Consider the following 19,486-nt stretch of genomic DNA (forward strand, 5'->3'; position numbering starts at 1 on the left):
GCAGAAAGCGTGATTAGCAATTCCATAGAGAGGAGCACTGCCCACTTTATGGAAAGCTCCCTGTTTCCTGCTTCAGTGCTTGAAGAACTATAGATGAAAAGCCAAACCCCTGGGGGCGAAAACCCTCCCCCATGCCAGGCAAATCAATCAAGAACATCTGCTCTAACAAACAGAGGGGAAAGGGCATTTCGGCATGTTAAAAGCACAAAATGACAGCTAGCACTGGACACCAGTGTGTAGGCAGCCTTACAAATTTACAGACAGAGGTCATGACCTTTTCCCTAACACTTCCATATATCCTTATGAATTAGGGGGGCAAAGAAAGATTTATGGGACCAATTCTACTCCCAAATTTACTGCAGTGAAGTATCTTTGAAAGTGATGGAACACATTAGACACTGGTTAGTTGTTTTAATTAATAAAATATGTATAGAAGCATGCCAGATTCTGAGCTTAAAATGACATCTGATCTGTCACAATGTAAAACCCTGTGTGGTCTACAACAGTCACAGCAGGAAGAAGGTAGTAAGCTGCTTGCTCTCAGTGATTGACAGAAGAGAATTCACTTACGGTGACCAATGAGATGTTCTATTTCATTCATTCATATTAACTTCATTTATTTTTGTTACATGTGCAAAATTAGAGAACGTACACTTTCGTGATCAAATCCCTCACGTGCCTCCCCTCTAAACTTTACTTACTAAGTTTTGTTCATTGCTTAGCCCTAAAATGTCATGCTTTAAGATTTCATCGTCCTTATTTTAATCTATTATTCAATTAATGGTCATCCAGTTCCCATTTAGTCCCTGAACCTACAAAAACTTACGCATAGGCTTAACTTTAAACACAGGACTAGTCCTGCTGACTACTCAGGTGCCTATTAAGTGTTTCAAGGACTGGGGCTTTACTGTGGACTCTTAAAACTGTTCTAACATTCTAGCACAGGTTTCATTTTCAAGCCACATGATACCTTCAGTTACTGCAGATTTTTTCAGAGTCAAACCCCATTGCTATTAAGTCTTACAAGGCAATTTGCATTTTGTCTCAAAGAAAATACATTATTATCCTCATTTGTAATAACACATTGCAATAAATTCACAATTCACGTTTTTGATAAGTACAGAGATGGAGCATTACACTATGCAGATGTGTTATTAACTTCCATCACCATGGTAACAGCAGAACATCAGAAAAAATGACCAAAAAAAGCCACTGTTTACATCGAGTATCTGTATCCACAAAAACAACAAGGAGTCCAGTGGCACCTTAAAGACTGATGGATTTATTTGGGCATAAGCTTTTGTGGGTAAAAGTGCATCTGAAGAAGTGATTTTTTACCCACGAAAGCTTATGCCCAAATAAATCTGTTAGGCTTTAAGGTGCCACCGGACTTCTTGTTGTTACTGTTTATACCAGTGGCTTTCAGCCTTTTTTCTTTTGTGGACCCGTAAAATATTTCAAATGGAGATGCGGACCTTTCAAAAATCAGCCTACTAAGCAAGCTTTGCCACTCTATTATCAATAAATACTACATGTTGGCCAAATTTATAAATGGAGGATGAGTTAAATATAATTGATTGTCATAAAAACATTATTGAATTAGACATCAGATTTTAAAGTGAACAAAACTTGAGCAGATCTAAATATAACATACTCATTACACATGAGACTTTGTCTTGTACCTATTTTATTAATCACTACACATTCTACTCTCCCGCCTCTCTGCTGGGAACACTTTTAGGAAAAAAAAAAAGAAGACTCTTAGACAATTTTCAGTAAAAGAGAGTGCTATGTCAGCAAAATATTTTTAAAACGTTCACAAAATGTTTTCTTAAAAAAAGTATTCTTTCAAAAGCGCAGCTGTAAGACATTTACATTTAAAAGGTACAATATACTCGTATTGTACAAAAGAATTGAGTCTGGTGGCCTCAGTCTAAAACAGTGTCACCACTAGTAAAAACAACAAGATATATCTGAAGAAGTGGTTTTTTACCCACGAAAGCTTATGCTCAAATGCATCTATTAGGCTTTAAGGTGCCACCGGACTCCTTGTTGTTTTCGTGGATACAGATTAACATGGCTACCCCCGATACTTATCACGAGTAAAAAGGATGTAGTTATTTTGTTGTAAAAGACATCTTGTTATAGAAGACACATCTTTTTACAGCCTAATACTAAACTCTTAGTAATCCTTCTGAACAAGGGCTAACTTCACTTACATGAATAGTTCTATGAGTGAAACTACCCTAGAACATGATGATTTGCAGGATTGGGCCCTTAAGTTCCTAGTGTCCTTACCAGAAAACCACTAAAGCAAGTCAGCACATCTAGCAGTCTCTAATAAGGAGATACACAAGACTATCCATGCATGTGGGTGTTGCAGGTCATTTTGGGTGCATTGGCTGACACGTGAGTGGAAACTTACACGGTGTTGGTGCTATCAATCTGTCAATGTCATGACAGCTAAAAATTCACCAACGGTTAAATAAAAAGGCATATTCAGGATCAGATGACAAAAACCAGAAATAATGCAATTTGTAAGCTATATATTACCATAAGAATACTCTCTAGTTCCTTCTCTCATATCATTCCTATAATATTATATGATGTACTTTCCATTATATGGTTATAGGGAACTCTAAAATAATACTATTTTAAGCCCAGAACTGACATAAGGAAAGTCATGATGCCGTTTAGAGCAAACACAGCTGGAACAGCTATGATTAAAAGAATAATGAGCTAAAATCTACATCTACTTTATCTGAACTGTGACAAAGTAGATACCAATTAACAGTAGTCTAGTGGATCCAGCAATTGATTAGGTGTGCAGGGTAACAAAGCAATGAAGTGATGTTTATTCTTTAGTGGGTTAATGTAGTTAGCGAGAGTGGTGATTTACCAAGGCTTCAGCTAAAAGACAAACTCTTGTGGCTTATTGCCACAGCAACATAGTGCCACGATAACTAAAGATCTGGTAGTGCTTACATTTTAAATTCTTGTTTTAAGAAGATTTGTAACTCAAAGTGTCAGTGCAATCCAAATGAAAAACCTTGTGCATGAGCATATCTTGTATATTTCCCTCATAATCATGGGGGCCTTCCATTTTGGACTCACTCGTATTGAGCCAACTCACTTGAGTGTTATCTCCCTTTTATTGTAACTTAAGTATTTCAAATGCCAGTTTATGAAACAAACATTTTTGCTAATGAAGTGGCTCTCACATTCTTTTGGTCAAATCATAGCTTTGCCATGAGCATTGTGCAAGGGGCTGCATGTTGTTGCCTATAACATGTCCCCCTGCAGGCTGAAGAGGCAGCGCACACTCCCCCAACCAATTCCACAAAGACAGCTCCCTCCCACTCTCTGCAATTAATGTTGCGTACCCAGTGCCAGGGCATCTTACACCTTCAACTCCCTGTGCGGGTGCACAGGATTGGCTACAATCTCAGAGGTAGCCCCCCAAAATACCAAATTTTTTGGTATTTACCAAAAAATACCAGCATCTTTAAAAATAAAAATAAATAAATAAATAAAAAAGCTGTGCCATCCCCCCTGCCCTCAAAGAAGCTCCAACTGATCGAATCAGCAAGTAGTGTGGAATGTCATGTATGTATGTGCTTTAGAAAATAATAGTCTATGATTTCAGATGCTCTGTCTTTTTTGTCCCACTTTGGTCAAACAAAACTAGGTTTCACAATTGGAATCTTGCAGTTAGCTTCCCTCAGTATTAAAAAAAGCCATTGAAAAGTTTAGTAGATGATATGCCTAAGCAGCAGCTGTTTTTCTAAAATTATCTTTACTATGCATCACGGTGCTAAACTATAGATTATACTCGTACTATAATTGAAGTCTATTGTAAAACAATTGCACTTTTCCAGTATTTGCTATGTTTGTTATGATACTGAGATCCTATTTCTTTTTTGCCAGTTTATCCCTGTAGATGACACACTGGTTCATGCACACAGGGATCTCAGACTCACCAGAAGCTTAGCCCTGTTTTATTGATTCCCCCTGGTTTACTTCAAACAACAGTAAAGCAGAATTTCCTAGCAAATAAATCAATAAAGCTTTAGATTAAGGTTCCCATAAAACATTTAATGGATTATATACTAATGATTTATTGTATATTAATTATAAATTAATAGGAGCAACATTTTGGCATCTGATTTAGCACACTGTACTTAGGTATAAGGAGTCCATATCTGAAGTAGCCCTCCTCTCTCCTCTTTCAATGGCTCTGTTGAGATAGACTTTAGAAATATACAACATTCTGCTGCTGTTTGGATATTATATCCTATAGCTTAACAAATAGCATCTGTTGCTTGTAGCATCTTATAGTAACTAAGTGCTTGGCAGTTGCTGTCTCATGAGGTGTGGGAAAAGGTCAGTAGAAAAAGCAGAGATAAATTTACTAACATACACAAGGATAAGAGTACCCTGGATTAACCCTTAGAACACTAGCATTTTAGAGACTTCCAGACAACCAAATTAATGCTTAAGATGTTTGCATGTGCATATATCCAAAACACCCAAAGGACACCAGCCTGTTACTTGAAAGGTTCAAGTCTAGATTACATCCTGCTCCCTTTAGATACCAAATCACAAATTCAACCTGCCATACATTTGCAATATTTTGTCAAATCTGACTGCATTAACATTGAGTACTGGTTGGGGAATCACAATTACTCAGTTTCTGTTCCCTGCTCTGCCATGAATTGGTGTGTGACCAAGACAAACTCATTTCACTTCCCCTTGACTTCAATGAGATTTAGGGGCTACTGCAGGAAAGGGCTGTTATATTTAGAAGTCAGTTTGTAAAGTGATTGGGGATCTTTGAGCATGATAAACACTTCACAAGCTCAAGTAATTAAGGTTCTATCTTGGAATCATTTTAATTACAAGTTACTAATAACTAAACACTTTCAGTTTATACCTCAGATTCTGGTCTATCCTCTAAGAACCTACACCATATCACAAAATCTTTCCAAATCAGAATCCTGTATACCTGTTATCAGTTCATTAACAACCTCTCTGTGTCAAGATGGTGTTACAGACATTTTGCCAGCACCATGTCTGGCAAAATGTCTGTAACATTTTGCCAGTTGTTCTATGAAGTGATTTGCACAAGACATAGACAGTTCTTAAATCTTGTAAATCCTATGGACATACCAGTACATATCACATATTCAGCTCAAAAGTCTACAATGTTAAGGTTGTGATTTGAATTGTATATATGTAAAGAAATTCAGAGCTAAAATTTTCAAAGCAACTTTGACTATAGTTCCTTGTGCATGCATATGCACTGTTTCAAAAGCATCTTTCATTACATGATCATACAGCACAGGGCAATGTGGCATACTAGTTGTCTAATAAAGCAATAAACAGAAAACAATTGCAATTTTTCTAAAAGAGCTCTTCCACAAAGAAAGTATTAAAAAGTTTGATTCATGTTTAAACTGCACCTTTTCTATAACCTTAGGTGCACATATGTAGCAAACATTAATGTTTGTAAAGCATTTGGAAGATGAAAAGTGTTATGCCGGTACTAAAGATGGTTATTCTTAACATTTTTATTACTGCATATTTGTTGTATGATTCACATATTGTCCCCCATTACTAGCGTCATTACTTCTTTTGTTAGAAGTGAATCTCTTTAAAAGATTTTGAACTGAAAAACCAGGATTTGCCTGTCCACAGTAATTAATGGAAAAATCAAGCATAAAGGTGATTTAATCAATAAAATAAACCAAAATGATACATAAGATTATAATTGTACCTGCCACTCTAGCTTCACTTTTTGGGTTTATGATGTCACCAGGAGGCCTGCCTAAATTTAGACTCTTGTTATTTTTAGTTGGTTGACCATTACTCTTCATTTAATACGAACTTAGCACTTTTACAGCATTTAACATTTTGAAATGCTTTACAAACATAATATTATCAGCTAGGATAATGATCAATTACACTTCATATCCATTTAGTGCCATTCTACCAAAGACTCCGAGGGCCAGGATTTTACCCTAGCAGTCCTGACTACCAGTTCTGTACTCTAATGCTAAATAATAATTCCCTCTTTTGAGATCTGATATTTGAAAAGACACTTTACAGGAAGAAGGTGTAGATGATAGAATATCCTAGCAAGATCATTTGTGGAAGTTCCATCTCTGTAGATACTCAAAAAGAGGATAGACAGGAACACAATATTCCGCAAGGATAATCCCATACATGACTGATGCTGGGGCAATAGAAAGGCAGCAGGTAGATTAGACAGTCTGCTAGATCTTTTCCATTTCTAGTAGCTAGGCTTCACTCTTGAACCTGGGTTTCTCATACTGACACAGAAATACATTTTTAAAGGAAAAAAATTCCAATTCCACTTTAGTTAAAAAGGAAGAGAAAACTTCAGCCTTTTTTCTAATTACTTCTTTAAAGAGTGGATTTTGATAAGTTTTCATATCTTGTAAGTAGAAGACACCATATAAAGAAATATAATACTTGTATCTAATATACACATGCATACTTCCGAAAAAATTGTGAGCTATTTGTAATATTTCTAATTGAATCCAAATGTAGTTACGTTAATTAAAATCTTAATAAAAATCAGCAAATTAAGAAAGTATTCATTATGGGCTCAATCCTGATTGATTACATTGACAACAGTAGAAGCTGAGGGTACTCAGCACCTCACAGGATAAAGTCCTATATACAGTACTGCTGAAGATTGATTGACAGATGTTTTCTCATATACAAGTCCTCTCAGTTACATTAGTTTACCCTGAGCAAAGTAAAAAAATAGCACAGACTACTCCCAAATAGATGATTCTATAGCCTACTTCTTCTTTCTGTAAATATGGAAGTTACTGGGGTAGTACCAGTGTAACAGACAAAGATGGGATCCTTAACATAGACAATACGAAATTGCATATTCTGAATCAGTCCTTCCATTTCACTCCAATTACACTTCAATTAAAACATTTAACTACAGTTAAAAATGATTGCAGTGAATAAAAAGATGAAGGTTTATCTAAACTCCACCTCTCTATACTGTGCTGCCATGTGACACACCCCGATTTTTCATCAGAGTAGGGACTAATCACATGAGGAATGGGGAATGCATTGCATCTCTAGGCAAAGGTACCTTGACTTTGAGCATAGAGACACAGTACTTCCTGCTGCTTAAACCACAAAGTATCAACCTTTGGGTTAGAACGGCAGTTCACAACCAGGGGTCCGAGACCCCCTGGGGGGTCGTGAGCAGGTTTCAGGGTGTTCTCCAAGCTGGTATTAGACTCATTGGGGCCCAGGCAGAAAGCCAAAGCCACACTCTCCCTGTGTCCCGCCACCCGGGACTAAAGCTGAAGCCTGAGCAGCTTAGCTTCGCAGGGCCCCCTGCGGTGTGGGGCCCCATGCAGTTGCCCTGCTTGCTACCCCCTAATGCAAGCCCTGGCTTTTATATGCAGAAAACAATTGTTGTGGCACAGGTGGACCATGGAGTTTTTACAGCATGTTGGGGGGGGTCTCAGAAAGAAAAACGTTGAGAACCCCTGGGTTAGAAGATGCATACTTGCCCTCAAGGATGCCAAAGGAACACTAAAATACCTCTGAGACTTAAAGAGGGTAAACAGGAGAATAAAGTAGTTGTTAAACCTGGGACTACTGCTAAAGCTCAGATCCAGGTAAATCAAGGTAATCTCAACTTGTGAAAAAGGTTTATTGTATTCTCATTGATTTCAGATACATCTTCTGTTCATATTTCCATGTTGAGATGCTCATATCACAAAAGTTTGCATAAATGTCAGCTATTAATATTTTCACAGAGTTTGTGGGTTTTGTGGAATTCTGTCATAGAAGTTTATGAAATATCTCTAGCATTATATCATTTTCCTCATTAGTTACACATGCAAAACAACATGTATTTAGCTTAAAAAAATAAAGCCAAATAGGAATTAGTCTTTATGAGATATAGCAATAAGAACAGACACAAGCTTAAAATGAAATTTTGGCCTCATGCACAAAGCCCAGCTGAAAGTACTTTGCACAAATGACCAAAGCAGCAGTTTAGGGAACAGAAACCTCCCTCTTCATCCTGCAGCCCTGGGACTTTGGTCAAAATATAAGTCCCACTGATCACACTTGCAATTCCCCCTAGGGAATTGCTGTCCAGTAAAGAAGACAATCACAGAGCAATAGTCTTCAGTGCAGTCCCTCTGCATGTGCTCTTTACAGTATGCTCCCCCACACAATAGAAATGTAGTGTTTCAGCTGCATTTGGGGCTTTGCCCCAGTGGAAGTGGAATTGCCAAGATCTGGCCCATAGTGATTATAGTAAATTCATCATGTTTGAGGTCCATTTTAAAACTCCCTGAACTGAGAGAATCACTGGCTGGCAAATGAACATTCTACAGGTAGCAAACGAGTCCTCTTGATCCTCAGAAATGCGAATCCTAACACTATAGCTTCTTGAACCTTCATTGCCTTTTTGGACAAAAACGACCTGGTTTTTTCACAATAATGGCATAAATAACAACCTTGGTGTTCCAACAGGTTTGATCATCATAATACAATTGTATTCTTGGGAGACTGAAAACCTTTAGTACCTTTTGCTATCTCAGTGATGTTACTTTATCATTTAATAAAATTCTTTCAATAATAATTTTGAGTTACCTGTTAGATGTTCATGTTGAAAGCCCCTAAAAGTATTCCTTGGCAAGTTTGATGTCAACATTAAGATTGCTTTCTTAAGTTATTTTCTGTTTTTCTCTCCAAAGGGAAACAATTTTAGAAATGAAAACCCTTAGATAGCGCCCAGAGATGAAGAAAGGAGTAAGTCCTACCTCTACTACTGATTTGGAATCCAGTCGAAAGTTGAAATCTCCAAACACAAAATATGAAACCTTCTCAAACCGCTGATCTCTAATTCTGAAAAGGCAGACAAAAATACATTAACTGCTGTCTATGCAGCTTTCTATGTAAAAACAAAAAAGCCCTTTACAAAAAAAATCCCTGGAATTGTAATGGCAAAATGTTAAAATATATTGTAATAAAAGCTATATATTCACAATCACATTTCGCTTTTAAGTACAGCATTAGCAAAATTATTTGTGAACAGTCAATAACAGCATTAATTTATTTGGAATAAAACTTCACTATATATTAACAGCTTGTTTGGTCTGTACTGTTATAAGCATGCAGATGATATGTAGTTCTGTTTCTTTTTCCTCAAACCCATATGCGTATGGTTTATTTGCTTTCCCTAGTTAAAACAGGGGCTTCTATGTGAGTAACCTAGCTGCAGTTCAGTCCAGACAAGTGAAGAGGTGCTCAGAAGCCAGGGAAAGCATCCTGAGGAGATGGTAGAAATAGTGACTAACTCCAGTGGGAGCTAGGGGTGCTCAGCACCTCTGAAAATCAGCTCCTAAGTGTCTCAGGGTGAACACTTAAAAATTGTGACATCCAAAATTAATGGACACTTTTGAAAATACCTGCCTCAAACTCTCTGTTGCTTCAGTTTGACATCTGTAAAATAGAGGTCCATAATGTTTCCCCATATTTATTCAGCACCTTGAGATCTATGGATGAAAAGTGCTATAGAGGTGCTAAGTATTATTTGTTACTATTTGGCCTGATATTGATCTATGAAATCCTATGTAGCCAAGGTTATGGCTGACTGAAAAACCTCCTCTCTGTGTACCATTATCACATTCGAGACATATGAGCTAAAAGTCCTTAGAATTGCTTATCTGCAGGAAGATGTTCTTACTGGAAGGCTTTGGATTCTGGAATTGGCTATCACCAAGACAGATGACATTCAGGATATGTTGTAAAGCTTACATCTTTTCTCAGGCTTTTGATCAGAGTTGGGAGCTGAGTGAGGGGTGGCTGTTTATTTACTTTTTTCAGTGATTTTTTAAAAACGTAGGTCAGTGTTTATTATTTAATAATTTTAAAAATTGTACAGGCTTCTAGAGATGTTGGTATTGGCCAAATCTTTCAAAGTGGAATAAAATCAAGTAAATCGGTCATTGAATCAGCACCTCATTTTGGGAACAGAGACCAACTAATCAATCTCCTATTATCAACTGGTGAAGACATGAAGTAATTGACCAGAATATTATGACTACAATTAGAAAAAAAATCACTGGACAAAAAGCACAAAATACTTTTATACCATATTAGGAGCACACTGCACAACAAAGAACCAATAGATCTAAGGCACTACGTAAATGTACTCTGGAAGTAAATAAATATATAAGCATGATGATGCCAGAAATCCCAACTGAGCTGGAGGTAAGGGCCCACATGGATAGTTAAAGAATTATAAAGAAACCTACAGTAAGTGGCCTTCTGGAGCTATAATGCCTAGATAGGAGACATTTGTTTAAAATGGCTTTAAAAGTTTTAATAAATTACCCCCATTTGGACATTTCAAAGCTATAAAGTAAGAAAACACCTGGGTCTTTAAATGAGATACTGCTTTGCTTGTAAAGTATCCCTCCACATTTTTACCCAATGGCAATCTATTACATAAACAATATTATTTCACTGAAAAACTCATGCACACTGAACCTATGACAGTGATTATTTGAAGCAAATTCTCCTGCAAAGAGCTATCCTTTTCTGCTAAGAAAATCTCAAAACCCTCCATTCAATTGACAAATTATTGCAGGTACTATTAATAAATACTATCCACTGTCAGCTGCAACCAACCATTAAGAAAAGCCTGTCAGTTTTGACCTATACATAACATTAGTTTGATTAGTCCCCTCATGGACTATGAGGAAAATGAGAACTTAAAAGTTAAACCATTTACATTACCACAATTTGCTCACACTATCATTGCAAAATCTGATATACGATTTGTACACAAGAAAAGCTCCGTCTGCTTTGCCAACTTTCCTGATTCATATCCCAGTTTTGGCTTTGCTCGGTGCCATTTACTGCTGACAAAAAGCTGAGAGATATCACTGGAATGACATCAAGGTCTAAAGAAGTCCTCTTAAAACAAACTGATATTATGAAGATGAAATCTGTAACTGTATTATGCAAAGACAATTTTTTAAATAAACACATTGTGCCAAAAAATTGCCAGTTAGAACTTTTGATAGCTAAATTAATTAGAAAAATCCCAATCAGTTACTGATGGGCAAAAAAGCTGATTGCCAATGCTGAAAATTTGTTATTAATTAATATAATTAATAACTACATATAAATTTAGGGAATCAAAATTTTACTATAAGATCAGGACAAATAAGACTAACAGGTTGTAGATATTACATGTTCATTTTAAAGGGTGGCATACTGACTGTACCTGGTCAGAAGACTGTTTAGCAAAACTATTACCTACCGAAAAATATGCAGGTGATAATGGCCACATCACTGTTTCTCTTTGTTCATTTTATTCCATACTTTTATGCCTATTTTATCTGTTGCAAAGTATTACAATAAATAAATAAAATAATAATAATAGAGAATGAGGCCAAGATGTACAATTCTTATATTCTGATGCAGTAATTTAATTACCCCTTACCTTCCCTGCTCAAAATTGGAGGGTGTTTGGATCCAAAGTTTTTATATGAGCCCTTCTTTAGCACTTGGTGTTGTATTTTACATATTCAAAGCATTGTGAAGACATTAACTAATTTCATCTTCCGAATGTCAGTGTGGGGTAGTCTTTTTTAAGTGGTAGTACGCTGTTAGAGGTGGAAAACCAAGGCAAAGAAGTAAAGCGATCTGCCTAAGATGACATAGCAAGTCAGTTGGCACAGCTAAGAGCTGACCTCTGGAGCTTGTCAATGTGATCAAATCAAGTCAATCTGGTTTGAAAAAGCTTGCATTCATATGACACAACTCATCACTGTGCACTAGCTCCACATTTGTTGTAAACTCTTGAGTCTTCTCACAAAGTGGACTAGGTTTGCTTCAAATTGAATTAGTTTCGTCTTTTGTGTGTGTGCACACAATTGTTGCACACCATCTTTTGCATGCCTCCAATGGCAATCTCATAATGCTTTGCAGGTTGATCATTACTAACATGTCCCTGTTAGTAACTGGTGTGCCCGCCATGCCCTTGTGTCAAGTGTCCAGAATGATGCTTCCCTCCTTTAAAAGGTGGTGCGGAGCCAGATTTTGCCCATTTGCTCCTGGATCCCAGTGTATCATTATTCTGGCAATACAACCACAATTGCACTCAAGAAGCCCCATTACATGCCTTGTGCAACTGCGCGAAGCCGCGCTGAGATGCTGGATCTCATCGCCACCTGGGGAGAAGCATTGGTTCAGGAAGCTCTTGCGGTCAGCCACAAGATTAAGGACCTTTTTGTGAACTTTCCAAAGCAGATGTCTGCGAGGGGTCACTACTGGGACACTGATCAGTCTCAGATAAAGAATAAGCAGCTCAGGAGAAAGTACATTGAAACAAGGGATAAAAGGAGACAATCGAGTAGAGGACATGGGACCTGTCCATTTTTTAATGAACTGGACAGGATTTTACATAACAACAGTACAACCAGACAATGGCCAGCTAGACCCACTGGAGGTTGAGCAGGAGGATGCCTGAAAGGAGCTGCCCCGTGACAGCTAAGATCCATTTGGGACCCAGGAACCTGATGATGGCCAGCTGGAAAGCCAGCCCCTGTCTGGCCCTGCTACTACTGACCTCAATTCCTGCCTTGCATCAGCTGAACCCGAGGCCCAGCCAGAAACCCAGGCCAAGACTGAAGAATCTGATCCCCTGCAGGGAACTTTGGCATGTAATTACTTATATTTACAATGTATTATATATTATTATTGTTGGCTGAGGTGAACTAGGAGCTCCTACCTCCCTCCTAACTCAGCCCTTTTGCTGCTTCAAAATGGTGCCTGCCAGCATGGTGCAGCTGCAGTCTGTGCCACTCTCCCACCCTTCCTCCCGCAGCAAATATGAATAACTGAAGCATTCATTTGTGCAAAATTCAACGTTTACTGAGACAGGACTTAGAGGAAAAGAAATGTGGTTGGTTTTTGTAGTTTACATGAGATATGAGTGCACACTGCATGTCCGGGCAAGGCACAAACTACATTGCTCTCTGCTGAGGTACAAAAGCCCTGTAACTCACATAGTAGCTGACAATCATTGTAGGATCCTATCTGTTTTTCTCTGCACTCTTCCTCCGAAGTCTTCAGGAGAAATATAGCAGGACCTAAGCCTAAGAAATAGCTGTTTTGTTGCACATGTTACAGGGAATGGCTGGATGCCCTATGCCCCTGGTACAGCTTGCAAGCCCCTTCTACTCCTGCAGTGGTTCTGGGGGGACCATAACTTCACAGAGTATCAAGCTGGTCTACGCTTTGCCTTTTTGAATAAGACCTTTCTCTGCCTCCTAGTCACCCATCTCAGTACAGCAGAACCTCAAAGATACGAACACTAGAGTTATGGACTGACCAGTCAACCAGACACCATGTGAAAGTGAAAATAACCAACCAGGCAGCAGCAGACGCAGAGAGAGCTGATCGGGATGCCTGCTGTGTCCACTAGGCCAGACCGCCTACGTCCTGGTTCCTAACACAAACAGGCAAATTCCCACTTGACTACCATTCTACGAATACTCAGGCCATAGTCAAAATGTTCCTTCCCTCTGTCAAAGTGGCCTTTCTATGGCTTCATTAGCTAAGGCAACAGGGGATAAGTCAGGTCTCCCAGAATAACTGGACCAACCTCCACACCATTAATGTCCACAGTGCAAACAGTCCGTTCACCATTAATTTAAAAAGTACTGAGTTCTGAAAGATCCTGCCATCATGGACCCTCCCAGACCACGTGGCATTTATGTCTGTAAACCTTCCATGGTGGTCCACCAGTCCTTGGAGCACCATGGAAAAATACCCCTATCTGCTTATAAATTCTATGCCCTGGCTGGGGGAGAAGGCTAGGGGAGGGGAGAGAGGGTAAATGATAGGCACCTGAATTCCATCATTTGTCCCAATACAGTTTGGGAATTCCATGCAATGCAAAGCTATCAACAATCTCCTGAGCATTACCAGCTTCATGACCTAGACAGACAGCACCTTGTAAATGGCATTAACAGAACTATATGAGAATGGCCCAAACAGCTGATCTCCCCAAAATTGGCTACAGACTGGAAACATTTTGGGGGCCCCAGTTTCCAGATGGCAATGGTGACTAGTTTCTCCATGGTGATGGCGGATTGTATTGTTCGTATGTTGTCGCTGCAGTTTTGTGGTCAGTTCTGCACAGATCTCAAAAAAGGTAGCCCTCCCCAGCCTGAAGTTCTCCCACTGCCGCTGGTCATTCCAGCTCTGCAGAACGAGCTGCTCCCACCAATCCACGCTGATTTCCTGGGCTCAGAAATGGCGCTGAACACTATGTAGGTGACCTGGAAACAGCTTGGTGTCCCCCTGTTCTTCTGCCTTATCCTGATGCCACCATTGCAGAGTATCTTCCTGCTCCCACATCATCTGCTTGGTGCGAAAGTCCAATGCCAAATCCATCTGGGTATGAGAGCTATAATACAGCCCAAGTAGCCCAGGCATATTTGTGTTTGTCATCATAGCTGTGCGGAGCATCGCTGGGTCCATGCTGGCCAACAGCAATTCAAAAATGGCATGAGCCCACCTAGAAATGGGATGGAGACAGTGGAAATATGCGATTTCTTTTAAAAACGTGAACCAACCTGACTTCCCACAGTTCACAGTGAAAACAATCCCAGGACACACACCGTTCAGCAGCAAATCATGGGATTCCCCCTGGAGAATGCGAAACTCTGAGTTCACAGCAAAGTGTTGCTGTATGTTCACATGATGTGAATTGAAAATGGATCAGGAATTCTGCATGTAGACTATGGTGTGACCCAGATAGAGAGTTTCCTGATGTGCATCAAAAAGCTTCAGCTTAAACGCCTGTGTATATACAGCCTGAGTTTTGTGGTCATTCCCTTAGACACTGGTGCCTGCCAGGGTAATTAAGAATTCCATCCAAGCTTACTCTACTTCTAACTTCCAAAGAGACGAGAATCTGTGAACCTGTAGGCATTATAGCCTTTTAAAATGATTAATAGCCACATACCTACTTTTAATAGGATTCAAATGGGTAAACTAAAAATATATAGATGTGAAGAAGTGCCCTGGCTACGAAGACTTTTCCTTTATCCAAGAAAACCTGAATACTAGAGAGACTTCAGTAGTCTTGCTACCTCGAGGGCCTAATACTGAAATCTTTACTTTCCTGTCAGTCATCCCAATTAAAATCAATGGAACTGCTGGCATAAAAGCTACTCCTCTTGATTAAGATTGCAGAATCAGGGTCCAAGTTGACAGAGGCAGAGATAGTAAAGGAAATTATTTGCTCTTCCATTGGTCAATGAAAGAAGCAACACCTGCATTAGAGGGATCAGACTGCAACAGAATGCATGAGAACTCAATATACAATATTGTTTTGTACAGACTCAGAAAAAAAAATTCAGGTGTTTGGGCTAGAATGAACCATCTCTGAAAAATGTTCCATTCCTCTTGGTCCTGCCAGTTACAATTATAAATTTATGCAGTTCATTAAGTGTCAAATACATGGAGAAATGAGAAACCACCTTCTTCTCCCCAACAAGGGAGGAATAGCAGATGTTTTGTTTTTTTCAAACAAGATAGGAGAGCTTTAGAAGTTGTTTTATTGTACTTTGGTATTTGCCATTATCACAATTTCCTTTGAACATGCCATGAATCAAATAATCCTTTAAAAGGTTGCAATGAATCACCCAATGGAGTGATAAATCTGAATCATGTAAAAAGAAAGCAGCCAACCCATGTCACTAGCATTAATTTAATGTTTCTTAGTGGGAGGATCTAGTGCTATTTCATGTAGCTTTTATTTGCTGTCTGTATCCGATTATAAAAAAAACAACCCTAACATTCTTGCAAGTTTTAGGTCTTGCTGGACAGTTTTATTTTTTTAACAGTTTATGGCAGGATATGGGACAGCAGACCAGTGAACAAAAATGTGACAGCTGCAGAGAATTACAAAGTTTTTTTTTTTTCAGTTTTACATAAAAGAGCAAACTAAAATCCATCAAGTTCTAAGTTGTGTTTGTGGTAACCCTTGAATAAGAAGACCACAGAAAGCTCTCCAAAAAGACTACAGCCATTCCCTCTACAAAAGAGAAGTTTCTTCTTTGAATTGGGTGGGAGAACGTTTTCACTGCTATAATCATTTGGTCACAAATGCATTGCTCTTGCTCCACAAGGCAGTTCTTAAGTGCAAATAATTTTGTATGTACTAACATCATACACTAGATCCATATTATGACTCTGTTCATTTTAGATACCAGAATAACATTTCTAATAATGTCAACCTTATTCAATGTTATAAACAGGGGTCACTGTACATACAAGCTCATGGTGAACACAACTGTAAATTAATTTTGTTCTTAATTTACTGAATGACCTGGGTAATCCGCTTATGCTTAATATTTGATCACCCTTCATTTTTTAAATTTTCAGAGCTATAAATGTTAGTGGGCATACAATTATCCATTCTTCTTTTAGTCCAGTCACAGTATGGGACTCAGTGATGACCTTATTAGGCACTGAAGTCACAAGATATTAAATGCCAAACAAAGTAGTATTTCCTTTTACTGTTTCCAAATGAATAGATCTTTTAATTTCATATAAAAGCCCTACACTTCTTGTATTAATGGTAAAGTAAAATGGAGGGACCAATCCATACCAGTGCTGCACTCATTCCTATGTGTCACCATGTCATAAATCATGGTTCTTGGCACTGCGGTAAGCTGAGCCATTCTATGATTCTTTCCCAGTGAATTGTGGGAGAACTTTTCTGTCTGTTGGACACAGGAAGAGAATTGTTGGAAGGCACTTGAGGACCATCAGCACTCAAATGTTTTAGCCTACATCCCACTGCAAAGTGAGTGGGTTGACACTCAGGCTTTAGCCTATAGCCCCAGACAAGTGCACTTGTCTGTACTGAGAGCACCAGCAAACTCAAGCCAGAGGGCTGTGTGTGTGGCTGGGATCAGGTTAGGGACCAAACCTGAGTGAGTGCCTGAGTCAACTATGCAGTCAACATACCCTCAGGGTTCGATCCTGCAAGCACTTCCATAGGCAAGTAAAGTTACTCATATGCATAGATATTTGCAGAACCAAGTCCTAAATTTGGGCTACCGTTATTAATCAAGTAAAGGCACAAAGGCTGAGATGATTAAAGTTGCCTAGGGAATTAGGACTTGCAATTAAAATGAATGGGAACTGGGCACCCAAAACCCGTAAGTGGCTTTGAAAATCTCAAAGTGTCTAATTATGTAATTAATCAAAGATAATATGAAGTATCACAAGTAACAGTTTATTCATAACATTTATTTTTAAATCAGCAATTCAAAATTGTCAAAAGCAATTAAAATCCTTTTGTGATTTATTTTTGAGTGTCACTCAAAATATGCATTATTCTAGTGAAGATCAACAGTACTTTTATAAAATTTACTCTCATTTATAAAGTTATCAGGCCTACTGTACATGTGTTCTCAATTCATTCAGGTTAGGCCAGAAAATAATAGGACATTACTGACTTTCACTTTACTTTCACACTTATCCCTAACATACTGTCATTGAAAAGGACAGGAGAAAAAACAGCTAAATATCAGTAATTTGGTGGTGGGGGAAGCAGTTGAACATAATTCAGTGTGACAAGAGGCAGAGTGATTTGGCTAAACCATTTCTCAGGGTACTTTGTAAGGAGGATCAGCTGCATTATTCCTTTAATAGCCATGTCTAATGCAATAGCTTGGCGGGTTTTGTCCCAAGTCAAGGTATCAGCAGCAGGTCAGAAGGTAACATTCTGTTTACACGATTATTTCCTAAAGCACTTATCTTGCCTTCGGTGTGAAAGTTGACTTTTCTGTTTGTAAGGGGGCCTAAAGAATTGAGGGAATGGGAAAAATTAGCTACACTGAGCTGGAGCTGAATAGAATTAAGTGGGAGGTCTGAGAAAGTCCTGCGGTGGCACTCAGCAGGATACCTTATTAGCCGCGTCATCGCAGTTCATTCAGGCAAACCATAACAGTGTCACCAACATTCCCACACAAAGACAAAGTTCCTCACACAGTCTATAAACATGCTTCCCCTGGCCAATTTATCCTAGCTTGACACGACTGAAAAGAGGGTTTTGTTTTGTTTTTTTAAAAAACAGTAACAAAACAAAACAACCTTCCTCCATCCTTTTCCCCCATAGCTCTGCCAAACTGGCTGAACTGAGGATGGAGAAGAGATGAAAGGGTATTGTCACATTTCTTGGGAAGAAACAATCCAAGGGTCAAAAATGTTATTTAAGGAGCATATTTTTAATCATAACAAAAAGTGGATAGAAACAAATACGGAACTGTGGATACCCCTTAAAATTTACCTATTTTTCTGGGTAGTGAACAATCTCACTAGAATTGGTGTATTTTGTGTGTATTATACATGTAAAGGAATTAGTAGTATAAAACAACATTTTAAAAATATTTATATATTTAGAAAAATAGTTACAAAATAGCTCTTGCATCAATAAAGTAGCTTATAGTACTAAAGAAATCAGTAACAAAATGTTTGGTCTGCGTATTAAGCAAGCTATAGACCTGCTAATATAGTGGTAACTCAGAGGTAGTGAGAAATACAGAATTATAAAAGGTTTCAGAGTAGCAGCCGTGTTAGTCTGTATTCGCAAAAAGAAAAGGAGTACTTGTGGCACCTTAGAGACTAACCAATTTATTTGAGCATAAGCTTGCGTGAGCTCACGAAAGCTTATGCTCAAATAAATTGGTTAGTCTCTAAGGTGCCACAAGTACTCCTTTTCTTTTTCAGAATTATAAAAGTAATTCAAAATATATTTAAAGTGATCATTTTAGCATTTTCAAAGGCACATCGTGCATGTGAAATTAGAGGACTGTAGTAAGACAGCTTACACAAAATGCAGCTCAACATCCATAAATAAAGTTGTTGATAAAGAGGTATGTTGTAAGTATATTTATATAGCATAGTGTCATAATAAAAGGGATCTTAAAACCAGAAATAAGCAGCATAGGGGTGGTAGATAGCAGTACAACCTAACTGAGTAACTGTGGTATTCAATTTTTAGGTTAAAACATTCATTGTGTTTACTGTTAATCTCACTAGAGCTCTGAGCCAGAAGGGATCTATTTCAATTTGAAACTATTAAAATAATGCTGAAATATGTCTGTGCATGCTGGGGTAAAACCTTTTCACATTTAGTCTGATCACTGAAGTGTTCAGAAAGCATTGCAGAGGTTGAAACAATAGGGAAGTTTGCATACTTGCTATGTGCAATGCAAGACACTGAAGCCCCAGTGTTCACAGCAACTAGAAAGGGAGTCAGAGTAGTGTTAGAGTGAAGGTCACAGAAAGGTTACTGGATAGGAGACAGAACCACTGATAAGTATTTAACAATCAGAATCAGGTTCCCAATCAGATTAAAGAGAAAACAGTAATG

The 19,486-nt window shown here is 38.4% G+C and overlaps 1 protein-coding gene across 3 annotated transcripts in view; it reads right to left on the reverse strand.

The window, feature by feature from the left end:
• INPP5A (inositol polyphosphate-5-phosphatase A) overlaps positions 1-19,486 on the reverse strand; it is a 419,434-nt gene that overhangs the window by 110,174 nt on the left and 289,774 nt on the right. For all 3 annotated transcript variants that reach the window (XM_074959113.1, XM_074959111.1, XM_074959112.1), the window contains exon 9: positions 8,835-8,919. In XM_074959113.1, coding sequence (XP_074815214.1) covers positions 8,835-8,919 — 85 coding nt within the window. The remainder of the gene's footprint in view (positions 1-8,834; positions 8,920-19,486) is intronic.

Source organism: Natator depressus, chromosome 7 (genome assembly GCF_965152275.1).
Source record: "Natator depressus isolate rNatDep1 chromosome 7, rNatDep2.hap1, whole genome shotgun sequence".
NCBI lineage: Eukaryota > Metazoa > Chordata > Testudines > Cheloniidae > Natator > Natator depressus.